The 24,887-nt window shown below is 44.6% G+C and overlaps 4 protein-coding genes across 9 annotated transcripts in view; 3 read left to right on the top strand and 1 right to left on the bottom strand.

Annotated features, from left to right (window-relative positions):
- TAP2 (transporter 2, ATP binding cassette subfamily B member) overlaps positions 1-24,887 on the bottom strand; it is a 1,062,867-nt gene that overhangs the window by 165,693 nt on the left and 872,287 nt on the right. The window lies entirely within an intron of this gene.
- Positions 1-24,887, top strand: part of LOC125428531 (zinc finger protein 708-like) — a 1,111,878-nt gene that overhangs the window by 383,434 nt on the left and 703,557 nt on the right. The window lies entirely within an intron of this gene.
- LOC125428569 (zinc finger protein 345-like) overlaps positions 1-24,887 on the top strand; it is a 68,804-nt gene that overhangs the window by 15,572 nt on the left and 28,345 nt on the right. For 2 of the 6 annotated variants that reach the window (XM_048488901.1, XM_048488897.1), the window contains exons 1-3: positions 19,202-19,256; positions 21,237-21,324; positions 22,134-22,649. The exons of 1 other annotated variant lie outside the window; for it this stretch is intronic. In XM_048488901.1, the coding sequence (XP_048344858.1) occupies positions 22,239-22,649 (411 nt within the window). In that variant the 5' untranslated portion in view covers positions 19,202-19,256; positions 21,237-21,324; positions 22,134-22,238. Of the gene's footprint in view, positions 1-19,201; positions 19,257-21,236; positions 21,325-22,133; positions 22,650-22,825; positions 22,875-24,887 lie in introns of those variants that run through there. 3 more of the 6 variants (XM_048488895.1, XM_048488896.1, XM_048488900.1) reach the window with 3 other exon arrangements.
- LOC125428858 (zinc finger protein 664-like) lies at positions 9,334-11,234 on the top strand. Its single transcript, XM_048489564.1, has 2 exons — positions 9,334-9,366; positions 10,396-11,234. The coding sequence occupies exon 2, from the start codon at positions 10,474-10,476 to the stop codon at positions 11,008-11,010; it is 537 nt and encodes a 178-aa protein (XP_048345521.1). The 5' UTR covers positions 9,334-9,366; positions 10,396-10,473; the 3' UTR covers positions 11,011-11,234.

Here is a 24,887-nt window from a genome sequence, read left to right as displayed (position 1 = left end):
GGATTCACATTTCAGTATTTTGTCACTCAACTCGTCACCCCTCAGGAGATTTATTTAAAGCCTTTGAGCTTGTCTGGATGCCAAGCAGATGCCACGGACCCAGGTCTGTGGGATTCCACTAGTGTAGGTTTCCTCTTCGGTTCTCTGACAGATGCCGAGTAAGTGATGACAATCCCAAAACATTTCCAGTTGTCCTGCACTGCAGTTGAAAGGTCTTCTGACCCACGCAATCTGCCAACGGTGAATTGATAGCCCACTGGATCCTTGTTCCCTGCTCTTGAACAGAAGGTGAGTTGAACTGGGTGGTCTTCTAGGTTCCCAACCAAGCAGGAGAAGTCATTCTGGCACAGCAATAAATGGGGTCACCCTATAAATATACCCCGGATACACTAACCAAGACCCCCTGGTGACATCTCAGCACAACTCAGTTTGTTTCCAGGAGGGAATTCTTCAGTCAATGGCAGAGGTGGAAACAAAGAATTGAGAGGGAGGGAGCCTTGGAGGCCATCTAGTCTGGGCCACAGGTCAATGCAGGAGCAGCTAATTACAGAGAATACTTGTTGTGTATTGAACATAGTTGTGGGGTGACGTCACCTGAAAGTGTGATATTTAAGACCCCTTCCGCACATGCAAAATAATGCGTTTTCAAACCACTTTCACAACCGTTTGCAAGTGGATTCTGCCATTCCGCACAGCTTCAAAGAGCACTGAAAGCAGTTTGAAAGTGCATTATTCTGCATGTGCGGAATGAGCCTAAGTGAGTGTATGAGCAGTTTCTCTCTCTCTGCCTGATGTATTACTGTGGAAGCCGTCTGTGTAAATAAATGTTTTTTTTATCTCACTGCTCGCCTGATGATTGAGACATAACAATTCTCAGAGTGGCTCCCAGCCAGACTCAGACCAGACATAGGAGGGGTGAACTCCCCCAGGTTGCCTATGTTAACATTGCAGTTGTACCCCTAAAACATACCAAGAAGGTCTTGTGGGCAGGGAAGGACTGGATCCAGAGGCCATGAAGCCCAACTTGCTTCTGTGCACGTCTCCGGGAGAGAATGGATACCTCTTCCCACCCCCAAAACAAAGCTACACAACATGGAGCAAAATCTAGTCTTGGGAGGGGGCAGCACAGCTACAACCTGGGAAATGTTCTGTGCGGCTCAAGTCAGCGAGCCTGGCCAGATTCTTCTCATTATATAGAACCACAGAGTTGGAAGGGACCACAAAGGGCATATAGTAAACAAAAACAAAAAACAACCCTACTCAATACAGGATCAGTCTGGAGCATCCCTGGCAAATTCCCTTTTATTGCTGCTTGAGGACCGCCAGAGAAGGGGAATCTCACCACCTCCCAGACAAATGCATCCTCCAACACGGTCAGAAGATGGTATTTATTTTCCTGCACATCTACAGGGAATTCCTTTGCATCCAGTGACTGGACCTCAGCATCCCTCCTTCGACTCTTCAAGGACAAGGATGGGCATTCAGGTGGGGTGGAGAGAAGGGGGTTCGAATCCTGCCTTCCCTTTGCTGCGCAAATGGGCAAATCAGAGTGAGGCTCCCTGGGGAAACTGGGGCAGCCTCTGGAGGGCGAAGCCAGGAGGAGAAAGTCCTTTTTGCCAAATGCAGAGAGTCATCCTAAGGGTTAAAGGGAAGGAGTCCGAATTCCTAGAGTGGCATCAACAGAGAGGATCACCTGACTTGCCCAGTCTCTTCCGCCTCCATTTGTGCAGATGGGAGGGGAGAGGGAGGAGGCGGCGCTGGGAGAGTTGTTAGGAAGCAGGTAAGCGATAAAAGCAGGTTTCCTTTGCAAAGCATCTCCTTTGTTTGGAGAGGGGGAGAGTCGGGGGGAGGGGGGCATTTGGGTTGTTGCAAAAAGACCTGCAGGATTCACCCCTTCCAAACCCCCCAGGGAAGCAAATAATATTAACTAAGCATCATAAACCGGCGGGCTCCTTGTTGCAGAGCCTTTTTCCAACTTGCTCCCTGGCAGCAGCTGCTCTTCTCCTTCTCTGGAGGATGACCTACCCCACTATTTTTCCCCCCTGAAAGCCCCATTTCTTCCCTCCTTCTAGGGCTGCCAAACTCCAGGGGCAGGGGAGAGACTGCCTGGCGTCACAATAGATCTCCCAGGTACAGAGATCGGTTCTCCTTTAGGGTTTCCAGTTCCAAGTTGGGAAATCCCTGCAGATCTGGGGGTCTGGCCCACCCACCCTAGTGGAGGGAGGGGGAGGGCAGGGAAGGGTAGGGGCCGGCATCTGGACCTGGCCCACCCACCCTAGCGGAGGGAGGGGTATAATGGGGTGGCATGCAAGGGAAATGGAGGGAGAGAGGGATGGCATGCAGGGGAGGGGAGGGGGCCCAGCATCTGGAAATGGCCCACCCACCCTAGGGGAGGGAGGGGAGTGAGTGAGTGGTGGCATGCAAGGGAAGGGAGGGAGAATGAGGTTTGGGAAACGAAGCTACATCCACCTTCTTGGAGGTTGGCAGATGTGGTTCCCCTCGTGGAAATGGGTGCTTTGGAGGCTGTACTCTCCAGCATTATGCCAGGTTTTAATGAAACAAGCGTGGCTCTCCCAGGCTTGCTTTCATGATAGAAACTTTCAAGGACTTGTGGGGTGGTACCTAATTTTTCCCTGTATCCCCCTCCGCATATGGTTGCTTTGGAAGATGGACATTCTATCCAGCTGAAGCCTATCTCCTCCACAAACTTTGGCCTTCTCCTCAGATTCTACCACAAAATCGCCAGTATTTCCCTATCTGAAGGTAGCTACTCTAGTCAGTCCTGCCCCAAGGTGCCATCCCATAATAGGGCTGAAAAGGGTTCTGCTCCTCTCTGTTGATGTTCCTGACAGATAATGCCTTGGAATACTGTGGTTGCCTAGCAGCAGCCACTGAGGGAATACACTGCTTAAAGATGCAGTCACTCCTTTTACTGTTTTGGGGGTTTTTTTTTTTAATCCCCACCCCATTTTTATTTTTATTTTAGAAACTACATTTTTTTGCAAACCTTTGGGTTCTGCTTTTCTGGTTCCTATAAAAACCTATCTTGACTTTTATTAGCTCCAGTCTCTGGATTGAGGTATCCAAAGATTTGTCTGACTTTGCTATTGGTATCATGATTTATTTGGAGAATTCTATGCTGCCTCTCTAAGGAACTTTTCTGAGGTGGCTGAAAAAGCAAAGTGTAATAAAAACCTAAATTTTCATAGTTCTTAATAAAAAAAATATACCATCCCCCCCCCCCCAACACAGCATTACAGCATAAATCCTTGAGCAGCTAACAATGAACAAACCAGACAAAAGCACACTATGCAGATCAACAACGCCTTAATGAAAGGTGGCCTTCAAAAGCCATATTTTTCTTGTCTGCACAGCTGGTGGAAAGTTATGAAACCAATCAGGGGGTTGGGGCCCTGCCAGGTTCAAAATCCATGCTTCCTTTCTGTTCTCTATCTCCTTCAGTGCTCCACTGGTTTCTGCAAAGAAGCCCAGCTTCTGTTTGCTGTCTGGAAAAAGAAGGGCAGAAAAAAATGGGAACCTAAGGAGTCAATGCTTTGAGACCTTCTGCTGCTCTTTTGAATCTGCTCTTTGTCCTTATTTAATGTTTAAATATCATTTATATTCTACTTCAGACCCAAGTGGCTTTCCATGATCTCCCCTTCTCCAATTTATATTCACAGCAACACTGTCAGGGCAGGGTGGGGATTCAAACCTGTGTCTCTCAGATAAGACCTGACATTGTAACCACAATGCTGCATGGTCGCTCCTGCTATCTACTCACCATTTCAGTGTTTATCTATTGTAGCAATATAAAGTAGAAGTCCAGAAGACAAAAAAACTTGATGGTCTCTAATGGATCAGAGCTCTTTTTCAGATGCAGGAGCCATATTATATATGCATGATTGTGTGTTTATAAAATCTCAATCTCAAAATCAGTTTTGCTTTGCAGGAGGTCAGAGATCTGGCACTTACCTGTACAGAAGAATCTGGCAGAGGAAGGGAGGATGAGGAGAGAGCTGGAGTCGGCTGTCCCTGAATCAAGAGAAGGCCTCGATGCCTCTGAGGCTGGGAGCAGAAGGGAACTATGGGAAGGAGCCATGAAGAGGAGCACAGGAGAAAAACATGTCCTCCCTCCAGATGTGCAGTGCCAGCAATTCAGGCACTTCCCCTACCAGGAAGCCGAAGGGCCCCGAAACCTTTGCAGCCGACTCCACCATCTTTGCCGCCAGTGGCTGAAGCCAGAAAGACACAGCAAGAGGGAAATGCTGGACCTGGTAATTCTGGAGCAGTTCCTGGCTGTCCTGCCCCCAGAATTGGGGAACTGGGTCAAGGAATGTGGGCCGGAGAGCAGTTCCCAGGTGGTGGCCCTGGCAGAAGGCTTCCTCTTGAGCCAAGAGGAGGACAAGAATCAGGACCAGCAAGTGAGAGGCATTCATCTGTGAACTATGGGGGGATGTGGGGGTGTGTGTGTGCGGTGACATAGGATACGGTCAAGGATCCTTTTGAAATCAATATGCATTACACCGACTTTTGTGAACCCACCCTAGCCTTGTTCCTCTTCCTTTTCTCATTTTTCTCCCCTTTCTTTCATCCCCACTTCTGTTTCAGGTGCAGGGAAGGATTGCACAGGAGGGTTACCACAGAGTAGCTTTTCCAGGTAAGATCGAAAGGGGTGTTGCTTCCAGTGCATTTCCTCCTTGAGAGTAGATGGGCTGCAGTTTAGAAATTCCATCTGAGGAAGGAAAAACATAGAATCAAATCCGGCCTCTGGGTACTTTTACCAGTCAGAGCCATTTCCTATATAATCCAACCTCCATCATGCACCTGGTAATTGGAGTGAACTTTGATGACAAATAACTAAACTGGCCTAAACCAGATTGTTCTTTGTCCAAAAGGGATTAATTCGGTTGGGATGGCTCAATTTGGAGTGGAACTGAATACCTGCATTGCAATGTAATCTAGAAAACCACAATGGTGTAGTGGTTGAGAGAGGCAGACTCTAATCTGGAGAGCCAGGTTCAATTCCCCACTCCTCCACATGAAGCCTGCTGGGTGACCTTGGGCCAGTCACAGTTCTGTGAGAACACTCTCAGCCCACATAGAAGCAGGCTATGCCAAACCACCTCTGGGCATCTCTTGCCTTGAAAACCCTACAGGGTCATCTTCTGTCAGCTCTGACTTGATAACACTTTCCACTACCAAAAATAAGATTTGTGTTGGTACTCTGCCTTCCTAACTGGGACTCAAGGCAGAATATATCTATGATAAACAAGAAACATTGTACAATCAATAAGCAGATCAGATCAGAACGTCAGGCAACCAGCGGATTAAAAGGTAGGAAAACAGTGTTCAATAGGATAAGAATATGAGAATTCAGCAGTGAGGATTCCTAGTAAGTCACAATAAATACTATTGGGCTGAGATTGTAGAACAAGTGGAAAATCCAGAAGGAGCCATGCAAATACAATAAAGATAATTTCAGTTGGAGTTTCTCTCATTGAGTTTCTCTCATTGATACTTGAGTTTCTCTCATTGGTTCACAACTGCCTATTCTTTGCACTTCATAGTTCTTCCTTCTTACCTCTCTAATTTTTCTATCACTGAACAAACAGACCACACTTTTGTACAGAATAACCATATTATGACTGGATTTGACAGAAGTGTGGAAGAATTTTTTTTTCTGAAATCAGGATACAAGGGCAGTTCTAATCCTGAGCCAAGAGAGGAAGAATCTTATTTTCTCCCTGTGACTGAATTGCAAAGTACACAAAAACATAGAATGCCTTCCAATTACCTTCTCACCCTTCCAGGTGGTGCCCTACATTCTTTGCCATCTTTTTGGGGCAGAGAGAAAGCAGATTCTGTGGATCCTGATCAGGTGAGTTTGCCACTCTGGCTCTTGCCCCCCTGGGTGCCTCTCCCCACCTTTCTAGATCAGGTGAATCTGCTCATTGGATAGAAAATGAAAATTTTCAACTTTTATACAGAAAGTGGTTCAGAAAGTGTATTGTGTTCTATTTGGATTGGTGTTAGAAGAGGAATGTTTGTTTGTTTCTCTTTTCAGGGTCTGGTGACTTTTGAGGAGGTGTCTATTCATTTCTCTGAGGAGGAGTGGGCTCTGCTGGATCTGAACCAAAGAAAGCTTCACAAGGAAGTCTTGGAGGACAATTGGCAGAATGTGGCTTCTCTGGGTAAGACTCTCCTTTCCCTTGATTCACAGTTGATAAAGACTGAAGCCCTTACCTATATAAAGGACCCCAACCCTGATATGAGTGGCCCAGGCTAGCCTGATCTCTTCAGTTCTCAGAAGCTAAGCTGGGTTAGTCCAGGTTGGTACTTGAGTGGGAGACCACCAAGGAATTCCAGGGATGCTCTGCGGGGCAAGGCAGTAGCTCTGTCCATCTTTGGCCTTGAAAACCCTATGAATCTGGTAGGGCTCTTCCAATGGAGACCCTCAATAGCAGAATGTAGAAGGTCCACAGGCAGGCAAGGGAGGAGGTTCCAATTATTCCTGGACTCTGTTAGTGTTAATGTGTAAGTTAAAATATTGGTTTGCAAGCAAAAAAAGAACACAATAGAGGAGGAAGGCCCACCCCTGATTTCCCTTTGAGGATTGAGTGAACTCTTCAATGGGAACAAAATCTTCAGTGCAGGAAAAATCATTTGAAAGCAGTGCAGGAGGAGGATTGTCTGGTTTAAAAATCTGAATGTTTCTTAAAGTTGGAACATCTGGAAGAAACTGGTCTGTTTCTTTCTTTTATAGGAGGACTTCTGGTTCACATACCTGATTCCGTATCTCCAGTGGAAGAAGCTGGAGATCCACTTGAACAGGACCCAGAAGAAAGGAAGAGATCAGCAGGTATCTGCTTATTTGTGTAGAACTACAATGTTTCCAAGGCTGAACTTTATCACCAGGAGAACAGAGGGGTTTCTCCAAAGGCGAAATCTAGGAAAGCTTTCTCAAATGTGAAAGAGAGCTTAAAATGCGGAACAAAACATTGGCCTTTTTGTGCCTAAGTCTGGTGGAAATATTTATACAATTTTCAACTTTTATACGCACTGGTTTATTAACATATTGCCTTTCCACATTAATTAATATGCAGACCACCTCAAGCTGGATCAAAAATCAAAACATTAGGATAAAGTCCTAAATACTGCCAAAAGCATTGTTGAAGGCTTTCACAGCTGGAATCACTAGGATATTGTTGTTTATGGCCATGTTCCAGAAGTATTTTTTCCTGAGAAAATACTACTGGAATATAGCCATACAACCCATAAAACCCACAGCATCCTATTGCATAAAGAGGAGTAGGAACCTCGCGGCTTTCAATTATTTCAGGAACTACAATTCCATCGGCCTCTGTCAGCGCTAATGAATTGGCCATGCTGGTAAAGAAACTGATAAATTATAGTTCCTAGACATCAGGTAAAGTTTCGAGGATTGTGGGTGGTGGTGAATTCATAAAAGCCAACGATACAAGAGAAGTGTAACATAGCCTACGAGCTGCAATCCCTTGAGAACACTCATCGGGTTATACAGAGGCCATAGAACAGCTGAATAGGTCAATGTCAAAGGAAAAAAGCCTGGTTGGAAAAGTCTGTTTTGGCCAGGTGACCTTCTAGCCCAGCCTCCCATTTCAAACTGGAATCCCTACCCCCCAAGTGGAGAACTACCCCCCAAGGAAGCATCAAAAGCTGGTTGAAACAGGGCAAAATTCTTCTCCCCTTCAAGTCATTCCAATCCTGTTGTTGTCAAAAGCAGTTAACGGCCTTCATTACTTAATTTCGCTTTTGTTTAAAGGTCTTACCAGTCTTCTCTCTTTATTCCAGAAAATAAAAGTCTACAAAAGAGTCCCAAAAGAGAACCACAGCACCTCCTATTTGATGAAAAAGAACAGAAAAGCATGGAAATGAAATGGAAGAGGGAGAATGAATGTTATGTTTCTCAGGGTGCTGAATCCCAGATACTTGATACAACAGGAAAAATGAACATAAATCAAAAGCTAGAAAAATGCTTCCAATGTGGAACAAATTTTGCTTTGAAGGGGGACGTTCCTGAGCATCTACTCCACAAAGGAGTGGCACATGAATGCCTGGTATGTGGAAAGAGCTTTGCTAAGAATTGCATCCTTGATGCTCATCAACAAATCCACACTGGTGAGAAAATGAACAGCTGCTTGGAGAGTGGGAAAAGCTTTGCTCAAAGTTCAGCACGTACTAGCCATCAGCATATCAACAATCAAGAGAAACCATATAAATTCACAGTATGCAGAGAAAGCTGTACTCACAGTTGCAACCTTCTTAATCATCAACAAATCCAAAGTTGGGAGAAACCAGATAGAGAATTGGAGTGTGCAGTGAGCTGTGCTCAGAGTTCAGAGTTTACTATCTATCAACCAATCCAAGCTGCGGATAAACCATACAAGTTCTTGGAGTGCGAAAAAAGCTTTGCTCTATTGTCTGATCTTACTAAACTCACTGAGGAGCAATCATATAAATGCTTGGAGTATACTGAAGAGAAAAGATATAAATGTTTGGAGTGTGGCAAGAGCTTTGCTCAAAATTCACATCTTACCAAGCATCAACAAATCCACACTCTGGGGAAACCATATAAATGCTTGGAGTATGCAAAAAGCTTTGCTGTGAGCTCCCATCTTAGTAAACATCAACGAATCCACACTGGGGAGAAATCATATAATTGCTTAGAGTGTGGAAAGAGCTTTGCTCGGAATTCAGATCTAACTGTTAATGTCAATGAGTCCACACTGGGGAGGAAACCCATTATAAAATGTTTAAAAGGAGTGTGAGCTTTACTCAAAATTCAAATCTTATCCGACATCAACAAATCCACTGTGGCGAGAAGACATATAAATGTTTGGAGTGTGGAAGGAAACTTTTAACCAAAGGGTTATCTTACCCCAACATCAACAAATGCACATTCTTGCGGAGAAACCATGTAACGGCTTGGAGAGGGAATGGAAAAAGAGAAACTTTTCTGTGAGGCTCCCATCTTATGAGAACATGCGGCGAGGTCTCACTAGAGAGAAGCCAATATAAATGCTTGGAATGTGGAAAGGGCTTTGCTCCAGTGTATCTTCAGGAGTTCACCAGCGAATCCACACTTTCCAGGAGAAACCCATATAAATGCTTAGGAGTGTACAGAGAAAAACTTTGCTCAAAAGACACATCTTAATGACCATCAACGAATCCACACTGGGGAGAAACCATATAAATGCTTAAAGTGTGGAAAAAGCTTTGCTCGGAATTCAGGTCATATTAACCATCAACGAATCCACAGGGGTGAGAAGCCATATAAATGCTTGGAGTGTGGAAAGAGCTTTGCTGTGAGCTCCAATCTTACGAAACATCAACTAATCCACACTTGGAAGAAACCATATAAATGTTTGGAGTGTGAAATGAGCTTTGTTCACTTAGTTCAACACCCCTTATAAACACATCAACAAATCCACATGCTGGGGAGAAACCATATAAAATGCTTGGAGTGTGGAAAAAGAAACTTTGTTCCTGAGCTCCCATGCTTACTAGCCATCCCAATGAATCCACACTGGGGAGAAAGCATGACTAAATGCTTGGAGGTGGCTGGAAAAAACTTTGCTGTGAAGCTCCCATCTTATTAAACATCAACAAATCCACACTGGGGAGAAACCATGCATTGGGAGTGTAAGGAAAGAGCTTTTGGCAGAATTCAGATCTTACTATCCATGAAAGAATCCACACTGGGGAGAAACCATATAAATGCTTAGAGTGTGGAAAGAACTTTCTTCGGAATTCATATCTTACTAGCCATCAACGAATCCACACTGGGGAGAAGCCATATAAATGCTTGGAATGTGCAAAGAGTTTTGCACAAAAGGCACATCTTACTCGACATCAACAAATCCACACTGGGGAGAAGTCATATAAATGCATAGAGTGTGGAATGAGCTTTACTCACAGTTCAGCACTTACTTCTCATCAACGAATCCACACTGGGGAGAAACCATATAAATGCTTAGAGTGTGGAATGAGTTTCACCCACAATTCAACACTTACTTATCATCTACGAACCCACACTGGGGAGAAACCATATAATTGCTTAGAGTGTGGAAAGACCTTTGCTCAGAATTCAGATCTTACTAGCCATCAAGGAAGGCACAGGAAGGAGAAGCCATATAAATGCTTGGAGTGTGGAAAGAGCTTTTGCCTTTCAGAGTTCAAAACTGCCTACATCCCAGCTCACCGTCCAGGAGAAACCATATAAATGCTTGGAATGTGCAAAGAGCTTTGCTCAGCAGGTATATCTTAGTGCCCATCAACAAATCCACACTGGGGAGAAACCATATAAATGCCTGGAATGCGGGAGGAGCTTTGCTCAAAAGGCACATCTTACTCAACATCAACAAATCCACACTGGGGAGAAACCGTATAAATGCTTAGAGTGTGGAAAGCCCTTTGCTCAAAAGACACATCTTAATGCCCATCAACAAATCCACACGGTGGAGAAACCGTATAAATGCTTGGCGTGAGACCTTTGCTAAAAAGACACATCTTAATGCCCATCAACAAATCCACACTGGGGAGAAACCGTATAAATGCTTGGAGTGTGGAAAGAGCTTTGCTCTCAGTTCACGCCTTACTATCCATCAAAGAATCCACACTGGGGAGAAACCATATAAATGCTTGGACTGTGGAAAGAGCTTTGCTCAGAGTTCATCTCTTACTGTCCACCAACAAATCCACACTGGGAAGAAACCATTTAAATGCTTGGAATGTGCAAAGAGCTTTGCTCAAAAGGCACATCTTAGTGCCCATCAACAAATCCACACTGGGGAGAAACCGTACAAATGCTTAGAGTGTGGAAAGAGCTTTGCTCAAAATTCAGGTCTTAGTAACCATCAACGAACCCACACTGAGTTGAAACCATATAAATGTTTGGAGTGTGGAAAGACCTTTGCTCAAAAGACGTATCTTAAGCGGCACCAAAGTATTCACAGAGGAGAGAAATCATAAATGCTAAGACATGTGTTGCATCAAAGAATTCACAGAAGAGAGAAAACATACAAATATTGCCATGTTTGCAAGATGTTAGACTCAAGCCGAACCTTTCCAAGTATCATCACTGAGAGTCTTTCTGCTAAACCAGTCTTGTAATCTACATGTTTGAACTACTCTTGGTTAATGCATGTTCAATTCTCAGCTACAATATTTGGAATAAAGTTTGCAGGCAATTTTAATTATTTGTCCTACCCTTTAATACATGCTAAGGAGGGCAAGCAAGTGTCCTAGGCTGTTAGGTTTAATAGATTAATTTGTGGAGGAATAGGTTCTCTGCCTTCCTTCCTCTACGGGCCATATTTACTGATGGTTTCTACCTATTGAATGAGCAGTTCTATATCCTGCCAAAACAGGAGCAGCTATATCAAGTGAACTAATGTCAATCATGATGATTGGAAGGTTAGGCTGAGGATGAGTTAGTAGCCCAGGGTGACCCAGCAAATTTCATTGGTCGATTTGGTATTTGAACCTGTATCTCCTGAGCCTAGTCAGGCCTTCAGATGACTGTACCACACTGACTCTGCTTGTACCACACTGACTCTGCACCAGCTCCCACTGTCATGCTGAAGCTGGTGGCCAATTTTGCATAGAGCTGAATGCTTGTATAGATCTATGGTTCTACCTAATTTGAAATACCATGTGCAATTCAGGTCACTGTACACAGAAAAGACATGGTAGAGCTGGAAAAAGTACAGAAGAGAGCAATCAAGATGTTTATTGGTTTGTAGCAATTTCCTTGTGAGGAAAGGCTAAAATTTTGGGGACTTTTCAGTTTAGAAGAGACAACTAAGAGGGCCCATGATACAGATTCATCAGGTTATATATATGGTGGACAGAGTTGCCATAGAGACTTTTTTGTCCCTCTTCCAAGATGCTCCAACTAGAGCAGTGGTGGCGAACCTTTGGCACTCCAGATGTTATGGACTACAATTCCCATCAGCCCCTGCCAGAATGGCCAATTGGCCATGCTGGCAGGGGCTGATGGAAATTGTAGTTCATAACATCTGGAGTGCCAAAGGTTTGCCACCACGGAACTAGAGTGTATCCAATGAAGCTGATGGGGAACGGATTCAGAATGGACAAAAAGGCGATTCTTCTTTGCACAGAAAGTGATTGAAATGTGGAATTTGCTCTCAGGCAGTGTAGTGATTGCAAAAGGCATAGACAGCTTTATAAGGAGATAAGAGAAGAAGAAGAGTTTGCATTTACACCCTGCTTTTCTCTCCAGTAAGGAATCTCAAAGCAGGTTACAAATACATTTCCTTCCACTCTGCATAACAGATGTCTTGTGAAGTAGGTGGAGCTGAGAGAGTTCTCTGAGAACTGTGACTAGCCCAAGGAAACTCAGCAGGCTCATGTGGAGGAGCAGGGAAACAAACCCTGTTTTCCAGATTAGTGTCCACCACTAATAACCACAATGCCAAGCTGGAGGAGAGGCCTGCCAGTGATACTAACCATAGTGACTGGAGGGAACCTCCACATTCCAAGGCAATCCACCTTTGAATTTCAGGGTCAAAAGCAATATCAGGGGAGACCTTGGCCTTTGTGCCTTGTTGGTTGGTACTGTCTCTGTGTGAGATGGGATGATGGACTCTCTCTAATCTGATCCAGCAGGGCTCTTAACTCTCCCATCGTCCTGGAAGAGAGAAATTCTCCAGGCTTCTATTAGTCACATGAAGTCATGCTTTGATTTCCCCTTTATTTGGATGATTGTTTTGTAGATTTATTTAGAGAATTTATATTTTTCCACTTTATTCCCCATTAGAGCAGGATAATGTTTGTAAAAATGGTTCAGGGAGTGAAGTGGCTTCCTCCTTCTCTCTTCTCACAATCCTCCCCCACCCCTAAACAACAATAGTTTTGGACACGGGTAGGGTCTCCATGCGCATGAGTTCTCACTTCCCTTTCTCTGTACATACATAAATGAATGACCATGTGCTCATGGGAAGGCCAGACAGCACGAAGGGGTCTGGGTATCAGAAGCAGTCTGATCTTCTCTGTAATCCTCTCAGTCAAATAAACTTAATAAAAATGCTGTATCAGTGGTCCCTGTCTTCCTATAAAGTAGCAAAAATTTATGAAGGAGCTAATACGGATTGTTGGGTGTGTGGGGCTGCCAATACTCATTTTGTACAGTTTTGGTAGGAGTGTAAGAGAACAATAGAATTTTGGAATATGATTGCTACAGGTTTTTCTTTCTTTTATCCTGTTCAGTTTTTTATTTCTTACTTTAAAATCAAAACCCAAAACATATACAAAGATCAAAGTTAACCAAATTATAAACTACTTATTTCATAGTGACTTCCAGTTTCTTCAGCAGTGAATATTATTCCTTAAACTCTAAACTTTTCAGCACTTGGCCATTATGCATCAAAATAAAATTTGATCTTTTACTTCATTTTTTATTTTTTAAAAATCTCACTTGCCTTTCAAAACAATTAGTCATCAATTTTGTTATTTTTCTGTTTTGTCTAGATATTCTATCAATGATTTTCAATGGTCTGATCACCTCCCCTCTCTAAAGCCATAAAGATAGAGCTATCATTATCCCCTCATGTTTTAATCATTAAATGATGTAGATCTCCCTTCTGAAGATGTTTGTGGATTTGTGCTTAATGCCATAACATCTCCAAGGCTAATTTTTGAATTGGAAGAGGAATATAATCCCAAAGGAGGTTTGATGAGAGAAATTAACAGTGTATTTGTCTATGCAAATTAACTTGTCTGCTACTTCTGTGGTCTGTATCTTATAATTTTTTATCAGATTCATATCTATATTTTAATAAATATTCAAGACTTCTTTTAAAAAGTGATTGGATCTTTATTACTATCATACAGCTGTTCTTTGGTTAAGATACTTTTATCAACTTGTTTAATTGTTTTCACCTGATATATAGTGATAGTGGATGGTGTAGTTTTCTTTTGAGTTAATCATACTGAGCAGAGGCCTGAGGTTTCTTCAGTGTCTGCTTATATCTGAACCAGACCTGACCAGAGTAATCCTGAACAGCCTTCCAAAAAGTTTCCACAGACTCTCTCCTCTCCTGCCTGCTCCTAAATACCCTATAGCACAGCAATCAAGGGCCCCTTCAGCTACCCCACCTCTGGTCTAGGGGATTTGACAGGGGTTATATTACTTCCTGACTCCTCCTCAAACACTGCCTCTGTATTGGAGGACAATACCAGGTTTACAGCAGATGATGAGGGATGAAGATCCTGTCAAAATAGAGTGTGTTATAATCAAACAACCCCCCCCCCCTTTAATGAAATAGGTTCCCAACCTATTTCATAGGCCACGTGAATTGCTCAAGCAGCCAGATGCCTCATTGCTCCCTACTCTCTGGAGCATTTGTCCTTTATTATTACCTTTGATAGATTCCTTGGTGAGGGATGCTCTGACTCCCAGTTCTTGGGAGGAGAACACCCTCCCTTGAAACAACCTTCTATTTGTTATCTCAAGGGCCTCTCCCTGGAGTAGCCATTGGTGTCCCCTTCCTTTTCTGTTCCACCAGGCAGGGCTTGGCAGAATATCTGGGAGATTTGGGGCCCATCCACAGCAAAATCCCAGAACTATGAGTGAGACAAGAGGAATCCCTCAATGTTTGGAGGTAGAGCCTGGAGGTGGGTGTGGTTTTGGGAGAGACCAAAGGAAGAAGAAGAGTATGGATAAACCCCAACTTTCTCTCCTGTAAGGAGACTCAAGGTGGCTTACAAGCTCCTTTCCCTTCTCCTCCCCACAACAGTCACTTTGTGAGGTAGGTGGGGCTGAGAGAGTACCGAAGAACTGTGACTAGGTCAGGGTCACCCAGCAGGAATGTTCACCAGATAAGCCTCTGCCACTTGGGTGGAAGAATGGGGAATCAAACCCGGTTCTCCAGATTAGAATCCACCTGCTCTTAACCCCTGCACCACGCTGGCTCTCAGGATGTAGTAAGAGATAGGAGGAATGGGGTGCAAAGTACAATACCAGAGGATCACAGAACACGTTGCACTCCAGCTGCCACACCAATTTAATATGTGAATATGTGAAAGTATTAAACACCATAAACTGTACATACACAATGTCAGGCGGGAGCCTGGCAGCTGAGGGAACTGGAGTTTTGCACTTGGGAGGGGGAGCGAGGTGTCTGGATGGAAAGTTACTTTCACGAAGCCTAGGGAACAAAGTAGAGGTGCCCCAAGCCAGATGTTCGCCTTACTTCCTCCTCTGGCCTTGGAGAGGAATTCTCACTGTACTGTCTATGCTTTGTAGTTGAGGTTGGGAAAATGAAACGGCGGGGAGATGGAAGGGGGGAGGTGCATGAAGAACTGATAAAGGGTCAAGGGAAAGACAATTCTTCAGAACTGGCTTTACAGTCAATGGCTACTGATTCTCCAACAAGGCTTTTGAACCTTCAGTTACTGAGTCTTATTGATTCGAAGATCCAGGGCTTGACACACCCACCACCAAATAAATGTGCACATGCAATGTCAAGAGCAAAGCACTACACAAATGAAACCCGGCATCTCCAAACTTGGCAGGGGGCCTGCCTCATTAAGAGTCCTGTAACATAGTGAACCAAACAGTCTTGGAAAAAATTCATGTAACAAATCCAGGCAAAATCAACACTGAAGCTGTCCAAGGTCTTCCTTTCAGCATTGGTTATGACTCAGTTGTAAGTGAAAATACCAGATGGTTTTAGATATCTCGCTGTACTGCAGATATGTTAGATTCTATGTTCAGTGTATTTCTTAAAGGGGAAATGCCCGCTAATAGTGTCAGAGGTAATATAAAGTCTTATAGGTGTTGAGTGCATATAAACAATATTTTGCAGTCCATAATTATTTCAGGTGACCTGACTCCAGATCTACATGGCATACAGCCTTATTAGATAGAGTGATAGTTGGCTTACCCCATAATACAAAAGCTTGAAAAATGATGGAGCCACAAGTCGTACTTGAGTGTAGTAACTCCAATATCAAGGCTCCTCATGGGAAGGTGGTGGTTTCTCCTTCTTTGGGGGGCTAGCAAAGGCTAGATGTCCATCTGGCAGCAAGCCTGATTCTGTGAACATTGGGGTGCTGTGTGGTTTTCAGGCTGTATGGCCATGTTCTAGCAGCATTCTCTCCTGACGTTTCGCCTGCATCTGTGGCTGGCATCTTCAGAGGATCTGAACATTCTGTGAACATTGCCAGATCGTGACAGGGATGGACCAGTGCTTGGCTCTTGTGGCCCTTCCTTATATGCCCAAGATCAATGGTCATTTTACGGTGAGGTATAATTTTTCTCCAAGCCAGGTGGGCCAGGGATCCTGGAAGTTTTTTGCCCTCCTGTGGGAGTCACTTGGTGGTGGGCAAGAAATAGTTGTGAATTTCCTGCATTGTGTAGGGGGTTGGACAAGATGACCCCAGAGGTCCCTTCCAGGGCTATGTTTCTATGATTTCTGCAGTTACCTGCTCTGCATGGTTCAACATAGTCTTAAGATCCATTTATTCCAGTACACGCCTAGCTGATCCAGGAGAGCTGGTAACCCCAGGCTGAGATACCAGGAACTTCACAGAAAACTCTTGCAAGAGCTTAATGTGCCTCATTCCCCAGGAGCCAACTCCTTTATCTGGTTCAGTAAGTACACTACTGAGTTCTCTTGCTGAGGTCTTTCACTTCACCTCCCTCAAAATTCTCCTGGAATCAGGGATGTTGGGGGTTGAACTTATGACCTTCTGTGTGCCTAGCAGATGCTTTACCACTGAGCCACAGACTAGGTCTGTGCAAGGGTGGAGTTCAATATGGACCTTCCTGAGAAATGTAAATGTTTGGAACGATGCCATTCCTTCTGTTTTGGCCTTGAAAAATAAACAAGCAAAGGGGCTCCACCTGTCTCCAAACAATTAAATAAAGGGGGGAGCAAAATCTCCTCTTGGGATGGTGCAGCACAGCCGACACCTGGGAAATATGTGTGACTCGAGCCAGTGAGCCTGGCTAGAATTTTCTCTGTATAGAGCGGTAGAGTTGGAGGGGGCCACAAAGGGCATAATTCTTCCCGCTCCTCAGATTCTACCACAAAATCTCCAATATTTCCCAACCTGGAGGTGACTACTCTAGTCAGTCCTGCCCCAATGTGCTCTCCCTCAAAGGCCAAAATAGGGCTGAAAAGGGTTCTACTCCTCTGTTGCTTTTCCTGAAGCCTTGGAATACTGTGGTTGCCTAGCAGCAGCCACTGAGGGAATCCACTGCTTAAAGTTACAGTCACTCCTTTTACTGTTTCTGAGTTTTTTAAAACCGCGCCCCAATTTTTGAACTGCCCTCCCCAACTTTTATTCTTATTTTAGAAAGCACATTTTTAGGTAACCATTTTGGTCCTGCTTTACTGGTTTCTAGACAAATCTTTTCTTAGGTCCAGTCTCTAGATTTAAGTATACAAAGAGTTGTCCAACTTTGCTATTAGTATCATGATTTACTTGGAGGATTCTGTGCTGCCTCTCTAAGGAACTTGTCTGAGATGTCTTAAAAGGCAAAGTGTAATAAAAACCTAAAGATTCATCGTTCCTAATAAAAATACACTCTGAATTCTGAATAAAAGTCTGAATACAGCCTGAATAAAAATACAGTCTGAATGAAAAAAGCACATTTTTAGGTAACCATTTTGGTCCTGCTTTACTGGTTTCTAGAAAAATATTTTCTTAGGTCCAGTCTCTAGATTTAAGTATACAAAGAGGACTCTGTGCTGCCTCTCTAAGGAACTTGTCTGAGATGTCTTAAAAGGCAAAGTGTAATAAAAACCTAAAGATTCATCGTTCCTAATAAAAATAAAGTGTACCCCCCCACACACAACAGAGCATAAACCAGAAATTCTTTAGCAGCTAACAATGAACAACCCAGACCAAACCACACTATGAAGATCAACAACACCTTAATGAAAGGTGACCTTCAAAAGCCACGTTAATTTTGTCTGCACAGCTGGTGGAAAGTTATGTCTCTATCTCTTTCAATGCTCCACTGGTTTCCACAAAGAAGCCCAACTGCTGATTGCAGTCTGGAAAAAGAAGGGCAGAAAACTATGAGAACCTACAGAGTCAATGTTACTTTGTGCTTTGAGACCTTCTGCTGCTCTTTTGAATCTGCTCTTTGTCCTTATTTAATGTTTAAATATCATTTATACCCTACTTCAGACCCAAATGGCTTTCCATTTTCTCCTACAATTTATGTTCACAACAACCCTGTCAGGTATGTCAGGCTGAGAGAGTGGGATGTAAGGTCACCCAGCTAGCTTGCACGTCAGGGTGGGGATTCAAACCTGTGTCTCCCAGATAAGACCTGACATTGTAACCACTATTCTACTTGGTCCCTCCTGCTACCCACTCACTCATTTCTGTGTTTATCTATTGTAGTAACTTAAAGCAGAAGTCCAGAAGACAAAAACCCTTGATTTTAATATGATCTCTCATAAATCAGAGCTCTTTTTCAGACGCAGGAGCCATATTATATATGCATGTTTGTGTGTTTATAAAATTGCAGGTCCAAAATCAGTTTTGCTTTTCAGGAGGCCACAGATCCGGCACTTACCTGTACTGAAGAATCTGGCAGAGGAGGAAGGTGGTTTGTTGGTCCCAATGCTTACTCAATTTATACTTCTGTTTTTACTGGGTTTGTGTTAAGTCTGTAAACTCAAGTCAATAAATGGACCTTGAATTGGAGTGCTGTGTGGTTTCCGGGCTGTATGGCCGTGTTCTAGCAACATTCTCTCCTGACATTTCGCCTGCATCTGTGGCTGAATGCATCTTCAGAGGACCTCCCTGACAAATGCATCCTCCATGCAATCAGAAGATGGTATTTATTTTCCTGCACATCTACAGGGGATTCCTTTGCAACCAGTGACTGAATCTCAGCATCTCTCCTTCCATTCTCAGGGACAAGGATGGGCATTCAGGTGGGGTGGAGAGACGGGGGTTCGAATCCTGCCTTCCCTTTGCTGCACCTTGCAGGGCAAATCCGAGTGAGGCTCCCTGGGGAAACTGGGGCAGCCTCTGGCGGGCGAAGCCAGGAGGAGAAAGTCCTTTTTTGCCCAGTGCAGTGTCATCGTGAGGGTTAAAGGGAAGTAGCCTGCATTCCTAGAGTGGCGTTAACAGAGAGGATCACCTGACTTGCCCAGTCTCTTCTGCCTCCATTTGTGCGGGGGGGGGGGAGTGGAGGAGGCGGCGCTGGGAGAGTTTTTAGGAAACAGGTAAGCGATAAACGCCGATTTCCTTTGCAAACCATCTCCTTTCTTTGGAGAGGGGAAAACTTTGGAGAGGGGAAAAGTCGGGGCGGTGGGGGTGGGTGCAATTGGGATGTTGCAAAAAGCTATGCAGGATTCACCCCTTCCAAACTGCCCAGTGAAGCACAAATAGCAACTGAGCATTATGGACCCCTGGGAGGCTCTCTGTGTTGCAGAGCCTCCCGCTCAACCCAACCCCACTGGATCCCTGGCAGCTGCTCTTCTTCTGCTCCTTGCCCGGAGGGTGATCTGTGCTCTCCCGAGGATCTCTGCTGCCTTCCCTTTGCTTTCTGCCCTTCTTGGCTCCTTCTGCACCTGCGGCTGCTGCCTCCAAACTCCCTTGCAGAATCTCCTCTCTTTGTGCATTTCCCTCTGCCACGTTTCCCATCAACCTGCCTTTGTTGTGGGGCTGGGCTGGCCCCAAAGGGCCTGCAGGTTTTCTCCTTGCTGTTCTGGAAGAGGAAAGTTGGATTTGGCGGGGGGGGGGGGGGGAGGGTCTTCCTGCCCAATGTGCTGTGGCTCACACAAGGCGCTTTTTACTCCTGGCAGCAAATCTCCTTTGCTGTGGCTTTTGGCACACTTGGGTGTCCTTTGCTAACACAGCATTTTTCATTGCTTGCAATCTGCGCCTGTGTAACCTCAGCTTGTGGGTTCTGTGGGGCAGTACTTGGAATGAGTTGCAACAACAATTTTTAAACAACAAAATGGTTTACTTTTCTGTACAATTAACACTTTTAAAACATCAACATTTAACGTTACAATTCAAGGTCCTGTTCAGGTTGCATTTCAAGTCCTTCTATTTACAGTCTACTGATATTGCCAAGTCCAAATCTTCTTTGCAAGTTGGCTGGCTCCTGAAGACTCCAAGGGCTTGATGAACAGGTTGCAACATGATGAAGGTCTCCAGGAGAACTCTCACCCATTACAACCACAAAAGAAACCCTTAACAAGGTGTTAAGGGCTTATAGAAATCAAGGTCCAAGTCTGGTAGCCTTGTTTCTTCTGCAAAAGAGCTCTTGCAGCCTCTCTGCTGCTCCGAGTCTCCACCCCCTTACTGGGTCAACCCATTCTGGGCCAACCCATTCTGGGCATGGGGGTTACACCTGCTCTTGGCGTCACGGACCCCTGGGACAATCCGGTCGCTTTGTGATGGGTCACCAAGTTCTCAAGCGGACAGCCTTGGCTTTCTCAAATCCGCCACATGCACCGAAAGGTTTCTGCCATACTTTGTTGTGCTGGAGGCTAAAAATGTTGATTTCCAAGGGGGAACCAACAATAATTTGTCAAGAGGTATTTTTTTCTTTTCACGAAAACCCCATTTCTTGCTCACTTCTCTCCTTCTAGGGCTGCCAACCTCTGGGGGTGGGGTGGGGGAGATTGCCGGGCATCACAATAGATCTCCCAGGTACATAGATCAGTTCTCCTTTAGGGTTTCCAGCTCCAAGTTGGGAAATCCCTGCAGATCTGTGGGTGCAGCCTTGGGAGGATGAGGTTTGGGAAGCGAAGCTACATCCACCCTCTTGGAGGTTGGCAAATGTGGTTCCCCTGGTGGAAATGGGTGATTTTGAGGCTGTAGTCTCCTGCATTATGCCCCTCTGAGGTGTGACCCAATTGTGTGCTGCTAGCCACTGGACCAGGTCTACATGCATGATAGGACAGCATCATGCTGGCAGGGGATGATGGGAACTGTAGTCCATAACATCTGGAGGGCCACGAGTTTGACACCTATGCTCTACTCAGTCCTACACCAAGGTGCCCTCCCTTAAAGGCTAAAATAGACCTGTAAAAGGTTCTGCTCCTCTCTGTTGCTCTTCTTGAAGCCTTGGAATACTGTGGTTGCCTAACAGCAGCCACTGAGGGAATCTACTGCTTAAAGATTCAGCCACTCCTTTTACCGTTTTTGGGTTTTTTACCACCCCCCTTCCCCAATTTTTATTTTTATTTTAGAAACCACATTTCCTGCAAACCCTCGGATCCTGCTTTTCTGGATTTAAACAAAATGTGTCTTGCCTTTTCTTAGGTCCGATCTCTGGATGTAAGTATCCAAATATTTGTTTGACTTTGCAATTAGTGTCACAGTTTATTTAGAGACTTCTGTGCTGCCTCTCTAAGGAACTTGTCTGAGGTGGCTTAAAAAGCAAAGTGTAACAAACCCCAAAGATTCATAGTTCTTAATAAAAATACAGCATACTCCCCCCCCCCAACAGACCATTAAAGCAGCTAACATTGAACAAATCAGACCAAAGCACATTATGCAGATCAACACCACCTTAATGAAATATGACATTCAAAAGGTGCATTTTTCTTGTCAGCACAGCTGCTGGACAGTTATGAAACCAACCAGGGGGTTGGGGCCCTGCCAGGTTCAAAATCAGTTCTTCCTTTCTGTTCTCTGTCAATGCTCCCCTGGTTTCCACAAAAAAAGCCCAGCTGCTGTTTGCTGTCTGGAAAGAGAAGGGCAGGAAAAATGGGAACCGAAGGAGTCAATACTACTTTATGCTTTGGGAGCTTCTGCTGCTCTATTGAATCTGCTCTTTGTCCTTATTTAATGTTTAAATATCATTTATACCCTACTTCATACCCAAGTGGCTTTCCATGATAGAACAGAGATGATCTCCCTTTCTCCAATTTATATTCATTTCTCCAATATATATTCACAACAACCCTGTCAGGTATGTCAGCCTGAGAGGGTGGGACTGAGGTCACCAAGGTCACCCAGCTAGCTTGCATGGCAGGGTGGGGATTGAAACCTGTGTCTCCCAGATAAGATCTGACATTGTAACCACTGTACTACTTGGTCCCTCCTGCTACCCACTCACTCATTTCAGTGTTTATCTATTGTAGCAACATAAAGCAGAGATCCAGAAGACAAAAACCTTTTGATTCTAGTATGGTCTCAGGAAGGTGATCTGTTGATCCCAGCGGAGGCTCCTAAGAGAGGAAGGAAGGATGAGGAGAGAGCTGGACACAGCTGTCCCCGAATCAGGAGCAGGCCTTCATGCCTCCGAGGCTGGGAGCAGAAGGGAACTGTGGGAGGGAGCCATGAACAGGAGCCTAGGAGAAAACGAGGTCCTCCCTCCAGATGCACAGTGCCAGCAATTTAGACGCTTCCGGTACCAAGGAGCCAAGGGACCCCGAAACCTTTGCAGCAGACTCCACCATCTTTGCTGCCAGTGGCTGAAGCCAGAAAGACACAGCAAGAGGGAGATGCTGGACCTGGTGATTCTGGAGCAGTTCCTGGCTGTTCTGCCCCCAGAAATGGGGAACTGGGTCAAGGAATGCGGTCCGGAGTCCAGTTCCCAGGCGGTGGCCCTGGCAGAAGGTTTCCTCTTGAGCCAGGACAAGAATCAGGACCATCAGGTGAGAGGCATTAATCTGTGAAGTATTGCAGCAGGGTGTGTGTGTGTGATGGGATACAATCAAGGATCCCCTTGAAATCTCCATGGATTACACCCACTTTTTGAACCCACCCCACTCTGTTTCCTCTTCCTTTTCTCATCAGCCTCCCCTTTCTCGCATCCCCACTTCTGTTTCAGGTGCAGGGATGGATCGCACAGGAGGGTTACCACAGAGTAATTTCTCCAGGTAAGATCGAAAGGGGTGTTGCTTTCAGTGCATTTCCTCCTTGAGAGTAGGTGGGCTGCAGTTTAGAAATTCCATCTGAGGAAGTCAAAACGTAGAATCAGTTTAAAATCGTTGCAAGCTAAATGGACAGATAAAGTGAAGCAAATAAGGGCAGCGTTTCCTTCAAACTGAAGTGATGATCAGTCATGTTTAAAATTGGGAAGTTGGTGCATCGGGGCAATAAAAAGGGTTACAAAATTTGATGCTGTAGCATTTTTATCACATCATTGTTTATTAGAATTTTATATATTAGAATTTTATTGTTTTTATAATGTTCTGAGCCATTCCGAGGCCACGGTGGCAGGGGAGAACAGGATAAAAATCAAATAAATAAATAGGAACTTCTGATACTTTAAATTCAAGGGGGTTTTGCTACACAGTTTTCAACAGGGAAGGAGGGCCCGGGAATCACAAACCTCCAAAGGATGGCGGTAGAAGGCAGCAGTTGGGTAATTTGAAAACTGCTCTATGTTACTAGGTGTCAAGTTGTCAGTTGTCTGTTTCCATGTTAGTTTGGGGAGGGGGTGTAATCAAATGTTGCTTTCTTGCTTTCTGGTGCAGTTGTGTAATCTCTGCCTGGCCTTGAGTCTCAAAGCCAGTGAAAGTAGTATTGTTCTCTTTCCGGTGTGTGTGGGTGTGTGTGTGGCTGTTCTATATTATCTTTTAGTGTGTTCCTGCCTCAGTAATAAAGAAATCTTTGGTTCACCAAGTGTGGCTTAGAGCAGATGGTTGTAGAACCAACCAGGGGAGATGTGATCCTAGATCTAATTCTATGTGGGACCCAGGACCTGGTGCGGGAAGTCAGGGTTGTTGAGCCGATAGGGAACAGCGACCACAATGCTGTCAGATTCAGTATCTCTGCATGCGAAGAAGTGACAACTACTAATGTAGTTACATTTGCCTTCAGAAAGGGAAATTTCTCAAAGATGAGGGGGATAGTGCGCAGGAAGCTGAAAGGGAAAATCAAGAGAGTCAAAAATGTCCAAGATGCTTGGAGGTTGTTTAAAAACACAGTCTTAAAAGCTCAGCTGGAATGTGTTCCACAGGTTAGGAAAGGCAGCGCCCAGTCCAAAAGAAAGCCACCATGGTTAACAAGGGACGTTGAGGAAATTATTAGGAAAAAAAAAGATGTCTTTTAGAAAATGGAAGTCCAACTTAACTGATGAAGAATACCAGAGAGAACACAAATGGTGGCAAAAGAGAAGCAAGTTAGCTGTAAGGGAGGCAAAAAAGAGTTATGAGGAAGGTATGGCTGTGAACATCAAAACCAGCAACAAACAGTTCTTCAAGTACATCAGAAGCAGGAAGCCAGCAAGGGAAGCGGTAGGCCCGTTAGATGACAAAGGAACAAAGGGTGTGCTAAAAGATGACAGGGAGATTGCAGAAAAGCTGAATGAATTCTTTGCATCTGTCTTCACCCAAGAGGAGGTGAGGAAAATTCCTGCACCTGAACCAAGCTTCTTAGGAGGCGAATCCAAGGAACTAGCGAAGATAGTGGTAGACAAGGAAGAAGTTCTGGCAGCCATTGATAAACTAAATGCTACCAAATCCCCTGGCCCAGATTGCATTCACCCAAGAGTTCTTAAAGAGCTCAAGCATGAAATTGCTGATCTTCTCACTTTAATATGCAACTTATCCTTGAAATCAGGCTCCATCCCTGAAGACTGGAAGATGGCCAATGTCACACCAATCTTTAAGAAAGGAACTAGGGGGGACCTGGGAAATTACAGGCCAGTCAGTTTGACATCTGTTCCTGGCAAATTAGTAGAATCCATCATTAAAGATAAAATTATAAAACATGTAGAAAAGCAAGACCTGCTGAGAAAGAGTCAGCATGGCTTTTGCAAAGGCAAATCCTGTCTTACAAACTTACTAGAGTTCTTTGAGGGTGTAAACAGGCATGTGGATAAGGGGGAACCAGTGGACATTGTCTACTTGGATTTCCAAAAGGCTTTTGACAAAGTTCCTCACCAG

Source organism: Sphaerodactylus townsendi, linkage group LG03, assembly GCF_021028975.2.
Source record: "Sphaerodactylus townsendi isolate TG3544 linkage group LG03, MPM_Stown_v2.3, whole genome shotgun sequence".
In the NCBI taxonomy this organism is placed as follows: domain Eukaryota; kingdom Metazoa; phylum Chordata; class Lepidosauria; order Squamata; family Sphaerodactylidae; genus Sphaerodactylus; species Sphaerodactylus townsendi.
The sequence above is the reverse complement of the archived record's forward strand: the minus strand, read 5'-3'. Positions and strand labels throughout refer to the sequence as shown.

Coding starts and splice junctions, on each gene's coding strand:
- LOC125428858 (XM_048489564.1), top strand. CDS start 10,474: ATGCCCATCAACAAATCCACACGGTGGAGAAACCGTATAAATGCTTGG.